A 23,791-nucleotide genomic window follows, 5' to 3' on the forward strand; every position below is an offset into this window, starting at 1 on the left:
TTTATTACCGTTTCCTCACAAGGTCAGCGCTTTCTCCTTCCATGCTCCTTGAGGGTAATGAAACAAAATCGCTGCATTGAAAGGCTTTCGGCGCGCAGGTTCGGGCGGAATATGAAAAGGCCTCAGATTGAAGTTGAAGGAGATGAAGTCAAAACTCAATTTTTATTGTCACCGCTGTAATTTAAAGCGATCGCGCGGCTGAATTCCAACACTTGGATGGCTTCTCTTGCGCTCTTTGACTGATCAGTGGATGGCGAGGAACACACTTTTCTCTCTCGCAGACGCAGAGCGGTCGTCTTTCCCTTTTTTTTAATCTGCGAGTATGATGAAGAGATGCTCTGATCACTCCACTGAGAAATGAACGGTAAAAACAAATCAAAGAATATTGGGTTATTTTTATATCTGTATTCAGGTAGTGATTGATATTCTACAGAGGGGCTGGGGATAGTACACCTGCAATAAAAGAGAGCTCTTTATGGTCACAGGCAATTCAGCTGTGCTGGGTTATATTTACTCGCAAATCTCTTCCGCTGTCGTTGAGCCTGACCATTCTTTCTGTCTTTTTAACGTCTAGATGTCAGCCTATGGACAACAGGGACCTGGAGGCTACAGCCAGCAGAGCCAGGGCTACTATGGTCAGCACGGCGCCCCCCCTCACCCTGGCCAGCAGCAGCAGCAGCAGCAGCAGCAGCAGCCTCCATACACTGGTCAGCCCCAGGGCAGCTCTGGACCTCCCTACCCCCAGCAGGGTCATGCGTCGCAGCCTTCTGGCCAGCACGGGCAGCCTGGACCCCCCTACCAACAATCCCAAGGCCCCCACGGCCCTCCTCCAGGGCAGCCCCCCTATAGCCAGCCCCCACAGTCCCAGCCAGGACAGCCACCCTACGTCCCTCCCCAGCAGCAGCAGCAGCCTCAACAGCAGCAGGGACCAGGTCCCCAAAGTCAGCCGGGCCCTCAGGGCCAGCCCGGCTACCAACAACAACCCCCCGGACAAGGGCAGCCACCACAGCAGCAGCAAACCCCGCAGCAGCAAGCGCCCCCCCAGCAACAACAACAACAACAACAACAACAGCAACAACAGCAACAGCAACAACAGCAACAACAGCAACAACCAGGAGGTCCGCCTTCTCAAACCCAGCAACCTCCAGGTCATGGCCAGCAGGGTCAACCATCACCTTACTCCCAGACACCCCCCCTGCAGCAGCAGCCACCACCACCACAGCAGCAGCAGCAGCAGCAGTCACCATATCAGAGGTTCCCACCCCCTCCACAGGTAACGACGCCACACGGAACTCCGTTAGCCCGCTTTAGCTATAATGGGATCGCTGTCCAGCCGTGTTTCCAACTAGACTGCGTTCTCCTAAATGGCTTATTTGTGCGAAGTCCTGTAGTCAATGCACGCTGTCTGTAGCTGCCTCACAGTAAACACCTGCCAGTCCCTCATTGGCTCATGCCTCTTGTGAGGCGTATTTGACCGTGCTCTGTAATAGACGGTTAAAGTCATTATGCACTTAGTTTTCCGTAGCTGGTCCAAAACTAACGCTGTGAGTATATGGAAGGCTTGTAGTCTATATATCAACGGCGATGCCTTTATGGGATAGTTCTGGTGCCGCTGGAGGTTCCCGCCAGGCGTCCCAAACCTTTCCCCTTTCTTAGCGTTGGCATTCTAAACTCCGGCGGAGTCGGGAATCCTCCGCCGACCTAGAAGCGACAGAAACGATGTCCCATCTTTTTCATCGTACACCCGACAGCCATTTCGATTCCAGAGCTCGCCTCCCTACGCGCACGCGTTCCCGCCGAAACAAGTTCCCCTCCCGCGGCTACCGTGGCAGCGGCACCGTGGCAGCGGCACCGTTGCTGCGCCCCGACGCTTGGCGCCGCCCGTGACGATTTGTGATTTGGTTTGAAGAAATGCCAATAAACCAGAGCCCATTTTTTTTTTTTTTCCACTATCCCGGGAATGTTGCGTGGGACTAGCCAGACAAAATGAATAGTAACAACAATAAGGTTTAAGAACACACAACGCAACAACTCCTGCATTACGCGGGAGAGAAGCGTTGCCGTTCAGTTTAGGTTGTCGGGGGGGTAAAAACGCCGAGATAAAATGAAGATAAAGCCACAAGTGAGCTACTCAAATAGCTGTAAAGTAAGCAATGCCTTTTCCCCGGCGCCATGTCTCATCTGTGGTGACCCAGACATGCCGAGCAGGAAGTATTCGAATCCCGCTTGCTCATGGCACAGCACACTACATTTATCCAGCCCAGTAGAGATCTGTCCTTTTTTTGTGTTAATATTGCTATACATTGCAAAGAGCCAATAAGCAGCAGCTTAGATTTTGGGATTTATTTATTTTTCAAGTATGGGATCCATTGTGTTATCTCCTTCTTGTCCCCATAATCAGGAACTCTCCCAGGATTCCTTTAGCTCCCAGTCCAGCGCTCCTCCATCCAACCAGCCCATGGCTTCCAACAAGAGCAGTCAAGAAGACGGCATGCAGGCCCGGCCGTCCAGTCTGCCGGTGAGCCCGCCTTCTCTTCATTTAACATCTGACTTGTTGCTCGTTGTAGCTGCTCCCGGGGTCGGCGTAGCCTGCTACGGGCGTCGCGCTGCGTCCGCGCGCCGGAAAAAACCCGCGAAAGCAGCGGTGCGCGACGCTGCCGAATGAAACGCATACGGGAAACACTGGAATCAGCAGCTGGATACGCTAGCTACTGTTGTCCAAGGCCGACCGCGAACAACGCAACACATTTAGCCAGCGCAAAACTGATGCGACACGACGGGCAGACATCGGCAGCTGCCGCTGTTGAATGTCGTCCTATTTGCCGATGGGCCGATAGCTGTCAACAAGGCAACATATCGGCCGATACCGATACATCGGAGAGTCCACGGGCGTGGGACTCTTTGGGGATCTCACGATTCAGTTTTCATTCTCGGGGTCAGGGTTGTTAAGCGAGTCGATGTTTTTCAGCCGCCCCTAGCGGCTCTTCCCTCTTACCTGTCAAACCAGTAAACATGTCTGGGTTATAAAGCTCGTAATAATGCGCCATCGCTTGACTACCAAAAACTTGAATTCAGCAGCACCAATCCACTCGGAGCAACGTGATGGACATGTTACGCCTTTTAGAGCTATAACTACTTTGGGCATCGCAGGCTTGGCTAGAGGACTGTCAATATTCAGTACTTAAAACTGCGGACACGGATGCATTCCCAGCCTTGTTTACTGTTTCTGTTGGAACGCCTGATTAATCACGGACATGTTGGGGGGGGGGGGATACGTAAGTCTGCATGACATTCCAAGTTATCCTAAGATAAATATGTTTTCTTAGTTGGCATATAGACATGTATTCGACCCCATAATCTGGAAACGAACGGCGGCAATGACTTAAATTTGGGGTGTGAACGAATCCTTTTTAATGTAGGCGCCCTTCTCTGACTTCAACATACACACACACACCCAACGGGCTGATGCCAAGAGTGAGTCGAGGGTGTTGAAGCAGTGCAGGTTTCTACTGACTTGTTGGAAAAGAAATTCTGAAATGGGGAGGAAGTGGGGGGTTGTTGAAAGTGAGGTAAATCTGGCGTCCGATAGCCCTGTGGCTAAGATTAAAGGTGAGACTTAAAGAGGTGTCTCGCTGTAACACGTTGCAGTTTCCATGGCAGTGTTTATAGGTCAGACTGCGGAGCTAACCTCATTCTGGGCCTCAGGGAAGGAGAGTGAGAAATGAGATCATTAATGAGAGAGAATGAAAGAGAGAGAGAGAGAGAGAGAGAGAGAGAGAGAGAGAATGAAAGTGTGTGAGAGAGAGAGAGAGAGAGAGAGGAGTCTGCGGCGATGGGAGGGGGGGGGGGCGGTGGGGATTGTGGGAGTGCAAGCAAATAACTTCAAATAGTGTGAGTGATTGGTCGGAGTGGGAGATGCTGAGAGGGGGGGGTGGGGGATGAGATGAGAGGATGCGCCGTCTGTGCCAGTAGGGCATGCCCTCAGGATGTGTTTCCCTCTTCTTTTATTTATTTCTCTTATTTATGTATACATCTCTCTGCGGGCTCAGCCATTGGCCGAGCAGGCCAGGGCTATTTTTATTTCTTTCCCTCCGACTTCTCGGGGATTCCCCATCGGTGCTTTGCGATTGGCTGCGAGAACCATTAACCTGGCTAAGGTAGAGATGGACTGATTCTCTTTCTCCTCCTCCTGCCCTTTCTGCCCCGTGAGTGCCCAGGACACTGTGTGCAGATTAAACCCGTGCTAGCTGCGGGTGTAACCCTGACAGCCTGGGTCAAAACGGCTGGATTGGACCCCTCCAGGCACCGGTAGCAGCAGCCGTCGTACCGTTAGGTGACCAGACTTGCACGGCACAAACTCTTGCCACAATGCAGAGAGATGTTTCTGATGAGACCGCGATGCTGCCGTTTGGTAAATTCAACGGCGTTGTCGAGAGGAGGACCCGTGGCTACGAAGGCGTCTTTAACCCCGGCGGACGTCTGTTGACGTTCTCTGACTCAGCAGTCGGGCCGAGGGCCGGTTGTCAGAGCCCATCACCTTTTGTGGTACCAGCTGAAAGTCAAGTAGCAAAGGTTGGCAATCGGATGCTCGGCCACACGCTTAGCCCAAATTTGCAACAGACAGGAATGCATCTTATTCTCTGTTCTGTTTAAAAAAAAAAAGAAAAAAAAAAAAGGAAGAAATAATTGAGAACTTCAATAAAATATGAATCATTAAACAAACCAAAAAAGTCAGTGCCCCAGAGGCGCAACTGAGGCATCCTTCCATTCGATACACACTTGACTCTGACTTCACTTCACTAAGCGTTCAAAAAATAGACCCAAAGAGGGGGAAAAAAACAAAAGGATGAAGTGCAAAACAAAGTCACACACGTGTCTCAAAATAAATGTGCAATTTGTTAAGATGGAAGGGTTTCAGTTGTGAGATGGATTTTTTTTTTTTTAAATGCTTCTTTTTGTCTTGTTAACATGTTCCTGAAAAACTATTTTACCGCTGGAAAAGAGGGTCTTTTCATCAAACTGGGCTGTCTTTGTCGTAGAATGGCACGACCATTTTATTTTTTTTAAATTGGTGCTACATGGCCAGAGAATACAGAGAAAACGGGCTGTGGTATTGCTTAAACTACCATAATGCACTGTGCCGCACCGAAACCAATAAGAGCGCCTGCTGCTGGTGAGCATGTCAGAGAAGGCAACGTGGCCGCCAGCCGGTAACTAACCATGTTGTATAACCGTTAAAAGCGGAAGCTGAAATCAGTTTCTGAAACCATTTCAGGCGAGAAGTAGGCAATACCGTGACAGAATCTTGCTTTGGATTTGAACGGTCTAGTTTTAGAGTTTTAATGAAGAGTTTGAGAAAGAGAGGGCGGCTCAGCTCTCTCTCTCCACCTGCTTCTCTACTCTTTGTATCGGAGCAACAGGCCCTCTAGCCGGTGAAAATCCGCCGGATGACGTGAAGTGCGTTGTCCTAGCAGATTGGAGCTGGGAGATGAGCACAGTGATCGGGGCACTGGCAAAATGGAGGGAAGTTTACCCTAGTTCATGTACACATACTAGCCCCAGTGTTTCCTGTAGCGTTGTTGTTGAGAGCGGATGACCGTTCGCTTGAGTTCAGCAGAGCAGACGGCTCTTTTTCTGATAAAATATAATAAAATTCCTTTATTTCTTTTTTCTTCTTTCTACTTCTACTCCGCTACATCTCAGAGAGAATTATTGTACTTTTTTACTCCACTACATTCATCTGTTACAGCTTTAGGGACTTGTTACTTTACACGTTAAAGTGCCCATATTATGAAAATAACACTTTTTCTGGTGATTTGGGGTGTTATGTTGTGTCTCTGGTGCTTCCACACACATACAAACTTAAAAAAAATCCATCCATGCTGTTTTGAGTGAGATACGGTTTCTGAATGTGTCCTGCCTTCAGTCTCCGGGTGAGCTGTTCAAAATCTGCACGGCTTTCTACGTCACAAGCCGAAATGAGGTGGCTAACCGCAACCGTTAGCATGCTAGCGTTAGCATGCTACCTCATTCTCAATGGCAGAGCACTGCTACGACACACATAAATTCATCATAATCCAGAAAAGAACTACTTACATGTGCGCCCTCATTTAGAAGAAGTCTCCCAGCTAACCCTGCCTTGTAATTGACCGAAGTTGGAGAAACAGGCTTTCTTTTACTGTCTATGGAGCTTGCTAGCTGACATGAGCTAAGATCTGAGCTACTGAGCATGTGCGAGTGCAATCAAAGATAGTACAGAAGAAGAAGAAAAGAGGTCTCACTCTGTAGCTAAAACAGAAACCAGGTGAAAAGAGGATCTGCAGCAGTGAGAGAGAGCTGTGCAGTACAACAAAAATCTGGTGTTTTTTGAAAATTAAACCATGTAAACCTATTCTGGTACAACCTTAAAATACAATTATGAGCCTGAAAATGAGCATAATATGGGCGCTTTAAGATTCTCGCACACAAAAGACATGTAGTTTATAAACTGATGTTTCATTATAAATGAATCTAGCCAACAATATAAGTGCCGACACGTCCGGCTGACATGATCAGACCATTAAACACACAGCTGGTTGGATCGTTGGGTGAGGATTTTTCTGCATGGAAGTACTTTCACTTTTAATACTTTAAGTACATTTCCTTGATGATACTGTCATACTTTTACTTAAGTAACATTATCAACGCAGGACTTTTACTGTAACGGAGTTTGTTTTTGGTTTTGTCTTTTAGTACTTTTACTGGTAAAGGATCTAAATCCTTCTTCCACCACTGATCACAATAAGCAAAGAAACCCGTTTTCCAAGTTCTAGTACACCTGAGAAGATGCGTGCGACAGATCTACAGGTTGAGTTTGATGAGGGAAAGGTCTTCTGTTTACTCTGCGAGCACCTGCGGTGATTTGCACAGACGCCTTTTTGTTTCAATCTGCCCCCCCAACACGTTTTGAATCGCCGATCCGACAGCGACCGAGAGGTAAGCGCAATTCAGCTACTTTAGTAGCTTTTCGCACAGAGCCAGCCAGACATCACCTCATCCTGGAGCACAGATGGGTCTGTTTGAGCCAGGTGCTAAAACACCCCCCCCCCCCACCTCCCAGCGTCTGTCAGGGCCTGCCCGCCGTCGAGGTGGGAATAAAGGAGCGCAGGAGGCTCAGCGCCTGCTGGAAGGTGCAGGTAGGAAAGCAACAGTCAGCCTGAGAAAATGGATGTGGATAAGAAGAGGTGAGGGAGGAGTGAGGGAGGCGGTAGGGGGGGGGGTGGGAAACGGGCAGCCGTAGTGGAACTAGCCGAGCAGGTTGAGCCGGTTCCTGGCTCCGGGACACAAATGCACCGTCCAACTGTTGAGTACTTATCACGCAGTCGCTTCCCCGGAGCTGCTGCTGTCTTTTTTTTTCTTTTTTTTTTTACGGAAAACCTCTTTCCACTTGTAGTCATGTAGCTGATGCTAATCCACACCAACTTACAGTGAGTACAGCACAACAAGCAATGCAACTGGAAGGTCTGTGTTCTCTTCAAATAACAACTAATAGCGTCATTTCTAGGCAAAGGCAATGACTCAAGAGCTAAGGGGAAGGAGGAAAAAAAAGGGAGACCTTTTTGTGCTTTTCTCTTTCGAATGCGTCACATCATTGATTTAATTTAAGGTTTTAATGAATAACCATAGTTGCTGGTTAAAGGGGCACTCCGCCCCAATTTTACACATCACCGATTTCACTATTCACGAGGACGGCTGCAACAGCTTGTTATTTCTTCTGTGGCTCTGGAAGGGAGCTTTCAAAAGTAAAAAAAAAAAAGAAAACTGATGTCATCAGGGTTATCTCAGTTTGGGTTTAAGATTTGAAATATTTAGTACAAAGCCTGCGTTTAAAAAACCAGTAGGTGTGGAGTTTGAACGATGGGAATATTTGGTAGAGGTGGAACGATCATTCAATCCTCAGCGATCCAATATGATCGATACGGAGCGAATCTACTGTATCTCATATCGTCAGCTTTAAGATGCGCCTTTATTTTGAAATTCCCACTTTATATTTATTTTTTTTCCTTTCAGTGTAGTTTGTTTTTAACTTAAATGTCTGGAAGAGCTAAGTAATGAAGCGTTCCAATCATATTTGAGTTGCTTTTTTTTGTGAGTCGATATGAATGTGAGTGATTGGGTGAAATAGGCTTATGGTACGGTCTCGTAATCGGTCGCAGGCCATCGAATCGACATCGTGTCACGGCAGACTTTGGGTTACCAGTAAATATTGTATTGTCCAAAGAATCGATATAATATCGTGTCCTGATAAAACGTGTGACTTACACCCCTAGTATTTCTGGTGCGTTCCGTTGACCTCGGAAGCCGGGGCTGGGAACGACGTCACGCCCGAGTTGAACGCGTTCCATTTACAAGTCCGATTTTTTTCATTGTCTTCGTTAGCTCTAGCCAGGTTAGCCATTGTTAGCAATGCCAGTTTCTAACAACGCATTACACTGTTGTTTTGTGCATACAAACAGCGTAACATGTCCACAGATAGAATATGGACTGATTTAGTGAGACACTAATAACACAGAAGTGCTAATAACTGTATGTTACTAAATAAAATGTATAATGCTCAGTCCTTCCAGAAAAATGCAGAGTTTTTTTGTGATTGTTGCAGGAAAAAATCCTTGATTACGCGGCACGTTTTCTTAAAAAATGCAATGGAATATGCGGGATATTTATGCAATTTTATGCGATGAAATTGCGGGAACTTGCAAAAATTGCGTTTTGATGAAAAAGAGGAGGAAAAAGTGATTCCCCCAACACCCTGCTTTTCGATGATGTTCACGTTGCGTAATGACGTCATTTCATAACGTTCCCATGGCAACAGGGGAAAATGGCTGCTCTTGTGTGAAGTAAACGCAACATTTTTCAACTTTCTGCTAAGATATATGGGACTTTTTTTTTTTTTTGCAAACCCTGCATATTTTGCGCGGAAATCGGCAATTATGTGGTGAAAGTGCGGCGTATTTGGAAAAAAATGCGGGCCCCGCAAAAATATGCGGATTTTGGCCGATTATGCATTTAATTATGCCATCGCATAATCGCGTTTTTCTGGAGGGACTGAATAGTTATTATTTATTTCGGGAAGAGAATTGAAATGTCCTCCTAGAGTGTGAAAGCTCCTACCAGCCTCCAGCAGAAGTAGTGTTTGCTGTCTTTGCTTTCATTCTCCCTGGAAGTGACCCTTCCTCTCCATGTCAACCCATTAGAATGGAAAGAACTACCAGGCCACTACCAACTTCCCTCCCTCCCACCTTTCAAAACCCCCAAATCTCCTTGTCCTTTCCCAGGTCTTTCGTACACCCTTTCTCCACTGTGGGGCTAATCCCACTCCGAACCGCCCACTGGTTGTGATGCTCCTTCTTTTTTTTTCTTCTTCTTCTTCTGTCGGATGTGTCTGAATGTGCTCCAGACTTGAGAGGAAGGTCACATGTTGGTCACACGCTCACGCCTGAGTTTGTTTTTCCGGTCCTCCATCCTCCTGTTCATCTCGCCTTTCCAAATAAGAGGCTCCATCTGGAGTGGGGTTTTTAATCTTGGAGGAATGGCCGGTCGTGTGCGTCGTCCACTTGATTTGTGTTTGCCTTTTAAACTATGTTTTAATGAAGTAGACTCTGTACATATTTTTTTTTGAAGCCCTGTAGATGAACAACTTAAACATAGTATGTGGTAGGGCTGGCCATTATGGAAGAATTCCTAAGAACGACCATTTTGGTCAATATTGAGATTTTTTTTAACACGATTACTCATTGGCTTTTGGAAAGATGTTGCAAGTATTGAACTTAAAAAAAAATAAAAATAAAAAAAAAAAACACTGTGAAAAAGTTAAACAAATTAACCGTGAAATCTCATAGAGCTGTGACATTTCCCTTAATACTTTTCCCTTTTGAACCTTTTTTTTAATCATTCAGAACACAAGACAAAATAAGAGTTTACTTGCAAAAATGTAACGTGCGAAATAATCGCTTTTCTCGTTTATTCAGTTTTTGTGATTGGAATTGTGATTGTTATTTTTTACTTTTTTTTTATTTCAATGACCTGCACAGCCCCAGTATGTGGTAGATGAGAGGCTTCTGTGTCACGTCGTTTTAAAGATAAAAGGAACACAACTGTTGCTTTCTTATCAGTGGACTTTTTTTTTTCTCTTAATTTAGTGCTGGTCTTTGACTGCAGGTCCGAGTTTTCCCACCTTTTCAAATGTATCACCACATCTCTGCCTATCGGGACCCCACCCCCGCATGAATTCAGTCTCATCCAGTGCATTTGCAAAGCTCAGGGACCACCCACATAACAACAACAGACCCCCCCCCCCACACACACACACACCCCCCCACCCCTAATGACCTTTAATGTTATGTGCCAAGCCTCCTGATCTGGAACCGAGGGATCTTCCAGACACACACACACACACACACACACACACACACACACACACACACACACACACACACACACACACACACACCCCTTCCTGCAATCCCCATTCCCTCGCTCAGCCCAGCCCAGCTCTGCTCTCCTGCTGCAGCTAAGCTTGTTTTTTGCGACATAGCTCTGGAGCAATCAGCCTGACAAGGCCGGCCCACTTTTTTTCCTCTCCTCTCCTCTCTCTCCTCTCCTCTCCTCTCTCTCCTCTCCTCTCCCTCTCCCCTCCTACCCAGCCCACCCTCCTTGCCTTTCTCAATGTTACACTCTGTTTTTTTTTTTTTTTTTTTTTTTTGCTGCATTTCTCTCCTTTCTGTTTTTTTATATATATATATATATATATATATATATATATATATATATATATATATATATATATATATATATATATATATATATATATTTCACTCTGCCTCGCTCTCGTTCCTCTTTCTGTCTATATTCTTGTTTTCTCTCTCCCTTGCCTGCGCCCTCCTCCTCCTCCTCCCCCCCGTCCTCTTCTTCCCTTCCTCGTTCTCTCTCTCTCTCTCTTCTCTCAGTAAATCAGCTTTCATAACGCTGTGCAGCGCAGCCTTGTTTTGCGAAGCTCTGACGCTGACGTTATTCAGACTCCGGGGCCAGTTTCCTGTTGCTATTCTGGGGGCCCTTTGCTTCCTGTGTGTACATGCCTTATTCCGATTCCAGGGCGCCTCTCGCTCTCGCTCCCCCTCCCTCCTCCCTCCTCCCAGCTCGGCTGTTTCTCTCCTCTTGCTCCCTTTTTCTGTCTCACCCCTTTCCTTTCCTCTTATGTGATTTTTAATTAATGTACTTGAGAAAATTCAATCTGCTGACAAAGTGTGTTGTTTTGCGTTTGCTTCAGTGAATTGTTTCTCAGCCCGCTAAAACCCAAGCCCTGTTTTGCTCTTGTGAGCTTGCGCGCACGCACGCACGCACGCACACAGAACACTCTCCCTCTCCCTTTTGCTCTCTCTGCTCACTCACTCTAACACACACGCACGCACGCACGCACGCACGCTCGCTCGCTCGCTCGCTCGCTCCCATGCCCCTCCCCTCTGCCTCCATTTCTGCTGGGCTGAGCTAGTTTTGCAGCACAAAGACTGTGGCTGACTGCAGCACTGTCTGTCCTCTGCTTTCTCCTGCTCTCGCTGGAACAAGCTGCTGAGCCTGGATGGATGAAACTGGGCCTCGCAATGAAATTAACTCTCACTCTATGAAATAACCTCCATATTATTCCCCCCCTCCCCCTCCCCCTCCCCAGTTAATTCGCCGGCAGTGTCGGTTGCTTTGGTAGCGCCCCCTAGACGCGTTGTGACAGTAGGAGGGGAGGGGCGTTGCTGCTCTGGAAAGCAGGCAGACTGGCTGTAGGGGTCTGGAGACTCCCCACCCAGCAAAACCCCACGCACACACACACACCCTCCAGTCCCTCGCTCTCCTCTTATCCCAGCACCCCTCACCTCGGGCTGGGCAGCTGCCTGCTTCACTTGGGCCCCCTGCGCTGCCCTGGGACTCCCTGCTACTATTGTGATCTCTACAAAGCCCCCGCACGCACGCACGCACCATCTCCCCATTATTCACAGCAATCAGGCCGCCGCCCCTCCTCACCCTACTCACCCTCCACCACCTCCCCTCATCTACTCTGTGTTAGCTACACACAGACTGCTGCAGTGTTTGTGTGCCTTGCACATCCCCCCCCCCCCTTTTTGTGTCGTTACCCCCACAGAGAAGCTCAATTAGGCAAATGTGTGGAGCGTTTAAAGAAAGCACTCCCTACGTATTGATTAAGATCCATAGTTGGCCTTTATTTTCTTTATTTTGACTGCGAGCCCCGTATCAAACAGGAATGTTAAGCAGAACAGTATCGATCAGCGTCAAATGAATTGTATTTTTGTCATGCTTTAGCAGTACGAGACTCTGTCTCTGAATTGTGCTGGTTCACTCTTTTCATCTTGAACTTTTTTTTTTCTTTTCTTTTCTTATCCTTCCCACGTGGTGGCTGCCGGTGATGAAGCAGCAGCGTAATGGTAATCTCTGGGGAGCTGGAGGTGGCTCCGTGGAGGTAGCAGACATTGTGTCTGTGGCACCGATCCTCCAGACAAGATATGTAACCCCAGCGGGGTGCTCCCGGGCCCCCGGGCCCGGAGCATTGTGTCACCCTGCTGGCATGTTTACTATCCATGCTTGTTGTTAACTTTGCCTACCTCTCGGAGAAATGGGAGAGCAGAACTGGGACGTGGTGGTGTGGTCCACTGAGTAGTGTTTGAGCCATATGCTCAACGCCTCCTATCTACAGCACTGCGTGGAGTGGGTCAGGGTCGCGTGGTGCACCTATAGGTGGCTACCAACTTGTGTATGGCGAGTTTCTCGTCAGCCTGTGCTACATGTGAAAGCCCTGTAATGGCTGCTGCTGTGTGAGGCAGGGGGCCCTGCCTCGCTTCTCCTCCTTTTTCCTCCAGTTTCATCCCTCACAGTGGGATGGGAGTGCCCCCTTATGGTTGGAGCTCAGCCCTGCAAACCTGGAGCTGGGGCTGGAGCTGCCTCTCTCTCTCTCTCTCTCTCTCTCCCTCTCTCCAAGCCATCGGTGGACTTCCCGGAAGCTCCACGTAGCTCGCAACGACGGCCCCTGGGTGCAGGTGGGAGCCAGGGCAGGTGGCCAGTGGGTGTCGGCAACCACCCACCTGCGCCCGTGCATTTCCTGCCCCATCACCCCCACGGCGCTGCTTCCCGGAGTCAGTCAACAGGTGGTTTCCTAGACCAGACGGCCTTCATTTAGAGTTTTTGTCTGAGCGCCCTTGTTGTCTTTCTGTCATCTGTGTGCGCGCAGAATGAAGTGCTCCGATAACGGTCTAGGGATAATTATGCCTCTGGGCTCAGTCAAGTCAAGTCAGCACGTTCAGGAGGCTGGTCGAGGCCCCCCCTTTAGAAACCGTGCAGAGAAGATTTCACTTGATCTAAACACTTTTAAAGGGAAGCCACTGCTTTTCCCGTGACCCTGTTTTCGATATCAAAAAAAGCCCACTCTGCCCCGAATGAGCGGTGAGCGTGCAGCGCCGGAGTGTTCTCGCCGGCACGCGGAAACGTAAACAGTCAGGGGCTCGAGGAAAGGAGTTCCAAGATGTAGCGGTTTGGTGTTTGTCCACTCTGTGTGTCAGTGTGCGTGTCTCTCAGCCCTGTCAGTGCATAGGGCCTGGAGGCTGAGTGTGTAATTAAAGCGGCAGTGGAGCAGGAGCAAGGGGTGGTGGGAGGGGAAGGGGGTGAGGAACGGGGCTTCGGTGCGTCTGCGTTTCCCGTAACAATGACGGGCTGCTTCTTTTGTAGTAGCTGACTGCACCGTGACCCTGCCAGGCACGCAGGGAGGCCGCCGAGAGAGCGGGGGGGGGAGATGACAGCAACAGGGGGGAGGGACTGTGTCAGCTCTAATGTGTCAACCACGTGGATCACAGTAACCATGGCAACCCTTGAGATGCAGCCATTTGTTTCCCCTTCCTTTCCTCTATCTCCCACCCCCGCCCCCCCTTTCTTTCTTACTCTCTCTTCCTCAGCTAATATCTCGCCACAGAGGATGTGTGAGCATGTGTGCAAGCCAGTCTGGAGTGAGTGAGCTTTTCTTTTCCCCCCCCCCCCCACTGTATATTGTGTTTAGCATCTGGAGGCCTGAGAATAAGGAAGCCTGCCAACCAGGCGGTTGGTGAGGTCTGAGAGTGACAGAAGAGTGGGTCAGGGAGAGTGTGTGACTGAGGGATGAACTCTGCCCCCCCCCACACACACACACACACACACACACACACACACACACACACACACACACACCCACCTCCTCTCCCTCCTTACCACCAGATCTAGTTACACTACTGGCCAGGGTCACACATTCCAGATACGTTTGATTATCTCAGGGCCGCTACGCGACCTCTCTTCTCCCACTTTCTGTTTCTCATAACCTAAGAAAAAAGAGAAAAAAGAAAGAAATGGGCCGGCTTGGCAGACTAATGGCTCTGGTTGGGCTCGATTGATTCAGTGAAGTAATCTGCAAATGGAATACATTAGGACGGTGGAGAGCCAAGCCGAGCAGATGACTCAGAGACAGCACAGGCACACTCAGAGGAGCAGTGGAGAATATGGGAATAATGGCAATAGTAAAGACCTTCTGCCATTTTCCACATTCATGAGCAATAATTGCATTAGAAGAAATGTTCTTGGATATTTTTTTATTTTTTATTTTTTTTATTATTAAATGAATTTTCAACACTGCACTTTGCATAAATCTGTTGTTTTTCTGCCTCTCTTCTACCCTCAGACATTCTGAACACTGTTGTGCAGTTCTCAGCTCTGAAGTTCCATGTTAGGCAGTGCTTGGGAAGAACACAAAATGGCTGCCATAGAGAGGAGCTTGAAGCTCCACAGAAAGAACCGCAGCTCTCTCCTTCTCTCCACAAACGCAGCTCCCATATATTCTCTTCTTGCACGTTGAAAAAAAAAAAAACTACCTAGCGTGTTGTTGTTGTTGTTGTATATTCAGTCAGCAGAACAGGCTGGTGCTGTGCAGTATTGAGCTGGGAAAAATCAATGACTGCAGAGTGGGGGTAGTGGTGTGTGTGTGTGTGTGTGTGTGTGTGTGTGTGTGTGTGTGTGTGTGTGTGTGTGTGTGTGTGTGTGTGTGTGTGTGTGTGTGTGTGTGTGTGTGTGTGTGTGTGTGTGTGTGTGTGTGTGTGTGTGTGTGTGTGTGTGTGTGTGTGTGTGTGTGTGTGTGTGTGTGTGTGTGTGTGTGTGTGTGTGTGTGTGTTCAATGCTTCTGCCTATCCAGGCTGAGGGATCGGAGCTGTCAGCTGTTAGATATTAATATTAACAGAATGGTAAAGAGCTCGCCCTCCCTGCTGCATGTGTGTGTGTGTGTGTGTGTGTGTGTGTGTGTGTGTTCTGTAATTATGCATCGGGGGCAATAAACGTTTTGGTAACATTTTGTCACAAGAAAACCCCAAATCGGGAATCTTTAAAAAAAAAAAATTTTTTTTATTGTTGGTTTACTGTCTTCACTTTGTAGTTTCAATGGTTCCAGTTTCCAGTTTTCTAAGCCTGAATTCAAACGTAGAAGAGCACTTTCTTTATTTTTTATTATATGTAACAGGTGATTTATTATACTGATTTTGAATCCAGTTCAGAATCTGCAGATCCAATCCAAATCCTTTTTGAATTTTGGAAAGTTGTGTTGATTAAAACTGAGACAGCCGATGTGTAACCCTCTCCACAAAAAAAAAAAAAAAAATCTTTCTACAGTTTGCAATAGGACGATTTTAAATCAGACACTTGTCTCGTCAGAGAATAAGTAAACAAGATGACAAATCTGAGGAAGTATTGAATGCTGGTTTTTGGCAGCTGACAGTTGATCTTGGAGTCCAGCCATAATCTACACCGCATGAGGTCATAGTGGCAGGAGTGAAGACTGTTGCTTCTCCAACTTTGCTTATGTCTGGTAGATGTTTTTTTTGTTTTTTTTTACTCAACTGATCCTGGCCCCCGGAGTACCCCGAACCCCACTTTTTCTTTTTAAAAGGGAAGGATCCTGCCTTGTTGATGCTTCCTTGGTCTCTCTTCCTGTCTCACTGAAGTGTGTGTGTGTGTCTTGTGCAGCCGTCCACAGTGACCTCCCGTCGTGGTGACACCCCCCCCCCGGGCATAACACCCAGGCATGGACACCCTGACCTTGTTGCCCTGAGGTCCAGATCAGGAAGAGGGTTGATTTAGGAGGGGGGGGGGGGTTCCTCGCGGAGACACGTGGTGATCTCTGAAGCGTAGAGTACGGCAGCTGCTGAGGTGGTCATCATGGCTGGCCCAGGGCCTTCAGACTCAGCCCTCTGTCAGATGACCGGTCTTGTGATGTCTGAGTGGAGGTGGAGGGTTGGGTGGGTGGGGGGGGGGTGGGGTGGCCGTTTTAAGCTGGGAATGTCATGCTGTGTTTGATCTCTGCTCTCTACTCCAGAGCACTAAGCCTCTCGTCGCTCATTCTCACCCGCCCCCCCCCATTCGAGAACATTAATCGGGCATCGGCCAGTGGAACACTTTAAGGGTGCGATTCCCGTACGTGAAGGCTTCACGCTGGGTTTCGCGGCGGTTACGTAGCTGCCACGTATCCTGTGCGGGTCAGAAAGGCCCTGGGTTTGTGCAGTCACCACAGTCGAGTGGGAAAAAAAAAAAAGCGAGGCAGAGATGGAGGGAGGGCAGAGGGAACAGGGTGGGGGTGGATTCTGAATCAGCGTTCTCCTCCTGTCACTCCCTCTGGGGTTCCTCCATCAGGTCACGTCCCAAAAATAGCAACGGGCGCCGTTTCAAGTGTAAAACCGCCGGCTTCGGGGCTGCAGCCAGCCTGCGAGTGTGAGATTTGTATGGGAATACTTGGCCACCTTCCAATGAGTGCTTTTTTTCCCCTCCTCCTCCACCTCCTCCTCCCATTTTTTTCCCCTCCTTTCTATGTGACTGGCAGATGAGCGTGCATTTCTGAGCAAGCACATGGGCTCCACGTGACGGCCAGTGTGTAAACATTCACCTTCCCACAAACATAATCACCGCCGGCTGCCTCCCTACCTCCTTTCCTGCCTGGCTGTCTTTGTGTCACAGCCAGCGAGGCTCAATAACAACACCACATGGCACCAGAGTCGGTGCCCAGCACCAATTATTTCAACTGCCTCCCGAGATCACTTGCTTCAAATATTCCCCCACACACACACACACACACACACACACACACACACACACACACACAACACTTTTTTCTTTGCAAGCGGCACAAACCGAGTTCTCCTTGCCAGGATGGATCATTATCAGCATTACAGGAGGGATGTGGAGTATTTTTTTTATTTTAAACGGTGGAAAAAGAAGTCCTTGTACCCGATGTGTGTTAGCACCATAACAGTTGCTGTCTGCTTGTATGAGAGACTAAGAGACACACCCCGATGAAGGCAAAGATTGCTATATAACGCATCAGTGGCCGTTTGGATTTCCACTCACTCGATTTGACCTCACTTGACTTTGACGTGGCTCCAAAATAAAAAATGCTCTCCTGTCCTCATTCAAGTATGTGCAGGAAAGGGAAAAAGAAAAACAACCCCCCCCGCCCCCTTCCCCCTCCCATATGCAGCAGTTTTCTTCTCCAGCTTTAAGAGTCTGAGCCAAACTGGGCTTTTATTTACATCTCTGCTTACACACGCTGATATCGCGTATCGGTTTTTCCACATCATCCCCCCCCACACACACACACACACACACACACACACACACACACACGAACACACACACTCCATCATAATCCCAGCTTCCTCAAAGCCGCACAGGGCTCCTTTTGTTTGATTGATAGTTTTATGTCTCGGAAATGTTTGATCTTATAAACCAATCGCATCCCGTTACAAACGGTTGAAATGGCACATCCAATAACATTGGAATTAGTTGCCACCAGTTGATTTGAAGTGAATAAATTGCATGCTGAATCCATACAAAAATGCAAAGTCTTTGGCCTCCTGTTGTTAACCATGGTTCCGTGGTTTTACCTCAAGAAAAAAAAGCAACGTACTTGGTAATATTCAAAGCTACCAGCTCAATCTTAATAGTTATCAGGAAGTTGGTGTCTGTATTTTTTTTTTTTCTTCTTCTTCACAAATGCATTTTATCAGACAAATCTAAAATAAATGTATATAGTTGTACAGTTCCACCTGATAGAAACCCCGAGATGTGTCAAAAGGTGATACGGACTTGATTGCCCCCCCCCCCCCCCCCGAAAGCTTTCATTAACCCATGTTGCTCCTCTCGTCCCAGGATCTGTCGGGCTCCATCGACGACCTGCCCACGGGTACAGAGGGGGCCCTGAGCCCGGGCGTCAGCACCTCAGGGGTATCCAGCAGCCAGGGCGAGCAGAGCAATCCCGCCCAGTCGCCCTTCTCGCCGCACACTTCGCCCCACCTGCCAGGCCTGCGCGGGCCCTCGCCGTCGCCCGTGGGTTCCCCCGCCAGCGTCACACCCTCCCGCACCGGCCCGCTGTCCCCCGCTGCTGTGCCAGGTAAAGGCAGGACACCAAGAACCAAGCTGGTGTTTGACAGGTCTAAATCTTTGTCATGTTGTTTCTGCCCGTCCTTGGCAAATGTCTTTTGTTGGCACATCTTAAAGGATTCACCGCAGTATCAGAAGTACAAACGCGCCATTGCATTGAAGTGGCATTGAAGTGGTCTTTTGAAATCTCGTTCTGAATGCAACACGGAGGAAGGACGTATTGGTCTATATCCATGCTGAACCAAGACGACAAACACAAGAATGTGTCCCACCGAAACCATTCAATGCAATGAGATTAAACAACACAAAGAAAGAAAAGACCGAGAACCTAGAAAAAGGAGGTCTGAATGCCTAAGTTAGCAATATTTGGGTTGGCGAAATGCCAACACCAGATCTGAGAAAGTACAAATTCAGATTATTTACAAGAATGTACCAACAGTTAAGAAACATGCAGTATGAAATAACCGAATGCAGTTATATCGGTTCACCTGCTAAAGGGTGCTAGATGTAAAAATCGTACCTGCTTTAAAAAAAAAAAAAAAAAGCCGTTTTCATATATGGAGTTGGATGCTGTGTGAAACATTCAGTAAACGAACAGCAGACAGATTTAGAGTTTTTACTCAACGCTCGCTCGCTCACAAATGCAACGGATCACATTTGTAATTCATGAAGTGACTTGCCAGATGGGAACAGTTTCTCCAAACATGACGCTAGTAAACCATCCAGACGGCAGAGGAACAGAAGTTGCGATGCCACCAGCAGCTCATTGTGAAGAGCAATTTAACAGGCAGCCAACAGGAAACCCTGTCATAGTCCTGCTTTGTTTTTTTAGTTTTATTAGATTGGTTTATGGTCCTTTTTAATTTTATTTTTTTAAGTTTAAGGACAAGCAAAGACTGATTAGAAGGTAACTGAAGACAATCAGATTTCCAAAGTCCCTTTTTTTTTTTTTTTTTGAGTTGCTGAGCCCATATGTGTTTTGTTGCTGCCCTGCAGGTAATCAGATGCCTCCCCGGCCGCCCAGCGTCCAGTCAGACACCATCCTGCACTCTTCCATGAACCAGTCAGCCATGGGCCAGGACAGGGGTGAGTGGTGAGACAGGGTTCCAGAGGTTTTTGAACAAGACGCTAACGAGGTCTTCACTTGGCTGTATTGCCTGCCGGTTCGGAAAGGCCACTGAGTCACAGGAAAAGACAATCAGAAAAACAGTTACACTAGATAACACTACCGAGCACTGAACACATTTACAAAGACAGACTGGTGAGAAAGGCCAATAACGTTGTATGTGACTACACACACCCCCCTGGCATCTCATTTTAAACTACTGCCATCTAGGCATTGTTTCTGCCCCCCCCCCCTTCTGACCAAGAACAGATCAAAATTCTCTTTTTGTACCACAAGCCATAAAAGCCTTAAATCAGTCAAAATAAGCTAGATGTCCAGCTGGCCTGGTCATACCCAAGGGTGTATAGGGTATTGTAGTGTGTGTGATGTATGTTCTTCAGGTTATGTCTGTCGGTGTCTGATGTAGGGACTATTTGTTTGTGTCATATGTCTGATGTCCTGTCATGAAGGGCCTTGCGACTGCAGCAAAACCAACTGCCCCCCCGTGGGGCAGTTGGGTTTGCGGCACAGTCACAATGAAGTTGTCTACTACAACTACTACTAGGTGTCCTTGAAAAAAAAATAAAAAAATGTACCTTGCCCCTCCTCTGCTCAGTGGCCAAAAGTGCAATACATGTTTGCCACGTTCTCAGCAGCTTGTAGGTGGGATTGTTTGCATTCTGTGCCCCTGTAAACACTCTCTCAGGCTGTATCTTTAAACAAGAATGTGCTCGTCGTCTACTTGCCAGGTCAAATGAGGGTAACGGCAGACAGACAGACCCACTGTACCTCTGTGTGTTTGTGAGGAAGTAAAGAGCTAGGCTCCTCACACAGGGACACGATGTGTTGTGGGACCGCGTGTCTAAGTATATACAGGGATTTTTTTTTTATTCAAGTGAGGTAGATTTTTCCAATGAAGAAATGTGTGTCTAAAGATGTTCTCTTCTCTCGATCCTCTCCAGTGTACATGCGTAACCCTCAGATGCCTCCTTACGGGTCCCCTGGACAACCTGGCTCTGCCTTATCTCCACGCCAGTCTTCAGGAGGCCAAATGCATGCTGGGATGGGACCATATCCCCAGAACAACTCCATGGGAAACTACGGGCCTCAGGGGGCCCAGTATGGTCCGCAAGGTGAGGCCTCAGGGCAGAAGTGTTGGCCGTGTTGCTTTAAAAAGCCCTCTTCACTGGTTGACCTAATAGTAGAGGAGATTAGTGTCGAGTGGTGCAGCTCGGTCATATTGTGCAGGGGTTTTTTTTTTCTTCAAATCCTAAAAATATTATGAATGACTTTACGGTTGTCGTCCTGCAACCATCAAAGTTTCGTAGATAGCCCAGATTTAAAAAAAAAAAAAAAAAGGCTTTGAAGTTTCCTCTCACTTCATATATTTATGAAATGATATCACTTCACTTTGAAATGTCAGATGGTTTCTGTGGGCTTTGAAGAAGTTCTGCTATGAGTCACAGCAGCGAACAGCGAGGGCCAGATAAAGCCCGCTTCATCAGGCTGCTTGTCAGAACAGGCAGCACGGAGGTAAATTTAGAGCCCGACTGGGAGGGACGGGTACAAGTCCTGCCGCGGGACTCTTTTAGACGACACCGTTTATAAACGCAGTCAGGATGGCGTGAAAAGCTACCAGGTGATGGTGGGTACCGGGCTAAAATCTGCATCCCTGTCTCTCTGCGCCCCCTTCCAGGTTACCCCAGGCAGCCCGGCTACACGGGGATGCCCAATGCCAACTACCCCGCCGGTCCCGGCATGAGCGGCTCCATGAACCCCATGCCCGGGCAGGCTAGCGGGGCTCCGTACGGAAGCATCCCGCCCGGCAGAATAGTCCCGGGGCAGATGGGTGCTCGGCCCTTTGGCCCTGGGATGGCCTCAAACATGGCCGGCATGCCTCCTCAGGTGGCGTCCGGCATGTGCCCACCTCCAGGCATGAACAGGAAGGATGGCGGGCCCTCCATGCACCACGGAGCCACAAACTCCGTACTCAACAGGTGGGTGCTCTGTCTCAGTGAGACCCAAGGAGGCAGTTAAAGGGGACTGTTTTTGTGTCTTAAGCGACTGATGGAAACAACCATTTTTGATTATTTAATCGAGTAATCGGATAAGAATACTTTGGTTTTATTGAAGAGCAATAATATACAAGAGTGGTTTAATTTTCGGAAAAAGCTACTTTTGTATTGCCTAAATTGCTTAAAATATTACCTCTCAAAAAAACTAAACACATTTAGTGCATTTAAGTGCCATATTACATTGTTTTTAAAAGAAAACATTTTCTGAAATGCAATAACAACCTCAAACTAAGGCATACATTAAACATACATAAACATGACCTTAAGTTGTGCAACTTAACTTTCAGAACTACAAGTTTTAACCTGAGACTGATCTGTATATATGCCTTTATGTAAATATTAGTTATACTCAGCCTATTTTCATTTATATATTTGATTACAATGCCACACAGCTCTGTTACACTTTATGCTGGTAGATCGTTGATCGGCTGTTGGGAAGCGAGAGAAAGAGGTGCACAACAATCAGCTGTTTTTCCAAAGGGACAGTCAACAAGTCGGCTCTTTAGATCAAGTCGTGGTCACCACTACGTATTTTCTTGTCTTTGATTTTGGTAGTTGTTGTGTTTGGTGTAGTTTCATCGTCCATATAACTCTGTGATTTACTTTTGTCGGGTCCGCTTGGTGGAATGGAGGATTAAGTTAGACTCCATGTTTTCTGTTGAGATGCTGAAGCGCTGACGTCTATGTGCTATTATTGTGGTAAGCTAGCTCGATTTTGCAGTAGACTCCCTGTACAGAGTTATCGTTTTAATTACCTTTTGAACGGATTCCAAACTTTGGACACGTTCCGTCGTTTTTCTCCAGCCTTCTCGTTCTCCTCTCCTATCCCCTGACTATTTACGCTCTCTTTCTTCATTACCAATCTGCGCCGTCAGTCTTCACGGCATGTGTCGCCAAGCAGCGCCAGCCCGCTGTGCGACAGCAATAATCGCCCGTGCGGAAACACCGTGAGCGATGCGACGTTGGTGACGCTGATCAAACGCCGCTCAAGGATTTTTAGCAATCGAATTATTCGAGCGAGTCGAGGAATCGTTTCAGCCCTGTTAATGGGCAATTGCGCACACCTTCATTTTCCGTCCACTAAAAGGGCTCGTTTTTGCCACTGACAAGGCTCAGATTAATATTCAAAGTGTCTGACGACATTACGGAAACGATCCTTACAGAGGTCGACCTTTTTGTTAAAGAGTAGGATCCTTTTTGTTTAACGTGAAACAGCCCAAAAATTGTCATTTTATCATCGTAAAACGGCCTTTATTCAAAGTCGACCGAACCAATATAAAAACTATGCAAAGCCGTCTTGGTTCGTCTGTCCACTGTTTGAACAATCCCCACTGTGGTGTGGTTGAATTCACTGGTTTAAATGTGAAAATGTGCTGGCTCTATGCACGCTGAAAACCATTGTTTGTTTATTTAGAGGAGTCTGGAGAATTTGGCGCTGGTCGTTTCGGGATTGTTTCTGGTTAAAGATAAAAGGATCTTACTCTTTAACAAAAAGGTCTATCTCTGCATGGATCCTTTCCATAATGCTGTCAGACACTTAGAACAACAATCTGAGCCCGCCAGTGGCAATAACAGCACTTTGAGTGGATGGAAATTGACAGTTCTTCTTCTTATTTGTCCTGTATGATTACACGGATGCTGGTGACAGAGTTCTCTCTCAATATTGGAACAATTTCCAAGATTTTTGTTCACGTTAGTCACTTAGACACCAATGTACGGGAAAACAGGGTTAGGTGAGAAAATAGCGACATCCCCTTTTTTAACCATCACGGGTCAGTACAACGCACTGTATTAAGACCATTAGGGTTTGTCCTTGCTTGTGCGTCCATGCTGGTTGTGTGACCATGAACGATGATTGGTTCTTCCCACGTGCAAGCCGGTCTGTTGTGTGTTTTGGTGCCCGAGTGTGCCGCGGAGTAGATGGCAGTAGACCAAACACTTATCTGTGAGAGAAAATGGAAAAAAAAAAAAAGTGGAGAGAATGAGAAGGCAGGAGATGGTCTCTGAGATCAGTGAGTCACTTCTTTCCCCAGCGAGGGTGCCAGCTCAGCCTACAGAGAGACAACTCGTGGTTCTTGGCGATTGCTGGAGTCCTATGACGTCAATTGATGTTTCCTACAGAATAAGCCGAACCCAG

General features: G+C 47.6%; 1 protein-coding gene across 1 annotated transcript in view; it reads left to right on the top strand.

The window, feature by feature from the left end:
• The window catches only part of arid1ab (AT rich interactive domain 1Ab (SWI-like)), a 72,334-nt gene that overhangs the window by 39,374 nt on the left and 9,169 nt on the right, over positions 1-23,791 (top strand). The window contains 6 exon segments of the mRNA XM_039820079.1: positions 575-1,273; positions 2,402-2,518; positions 18,244-18,484; positions 19,471-19,560; positions 20,542-20,712; positions 21,276-21,576. Coding sequence (XP_039676013.1) covers positions 575-1,273; positions 2,402-2,518; positions 18,244-18,484; positions 19,471-19,560; positions 20,542-20,712; positions 21,276-21,576 — 1,619 coding nt within the window.

Source organism: Perca fluviatilis, chromosome 13 (assembly GCF_010015445.1).
Source record: "Perca fluviatilis chromosome 13, GENO_Pfluv_1.0, whole genome shotgun sequence".
Lineage (NCBI taxonomy): Eukaryota > Metazoa > Chordata > Actinopteri > Perciformes > Percidae > Perca > Perca fluviatilis.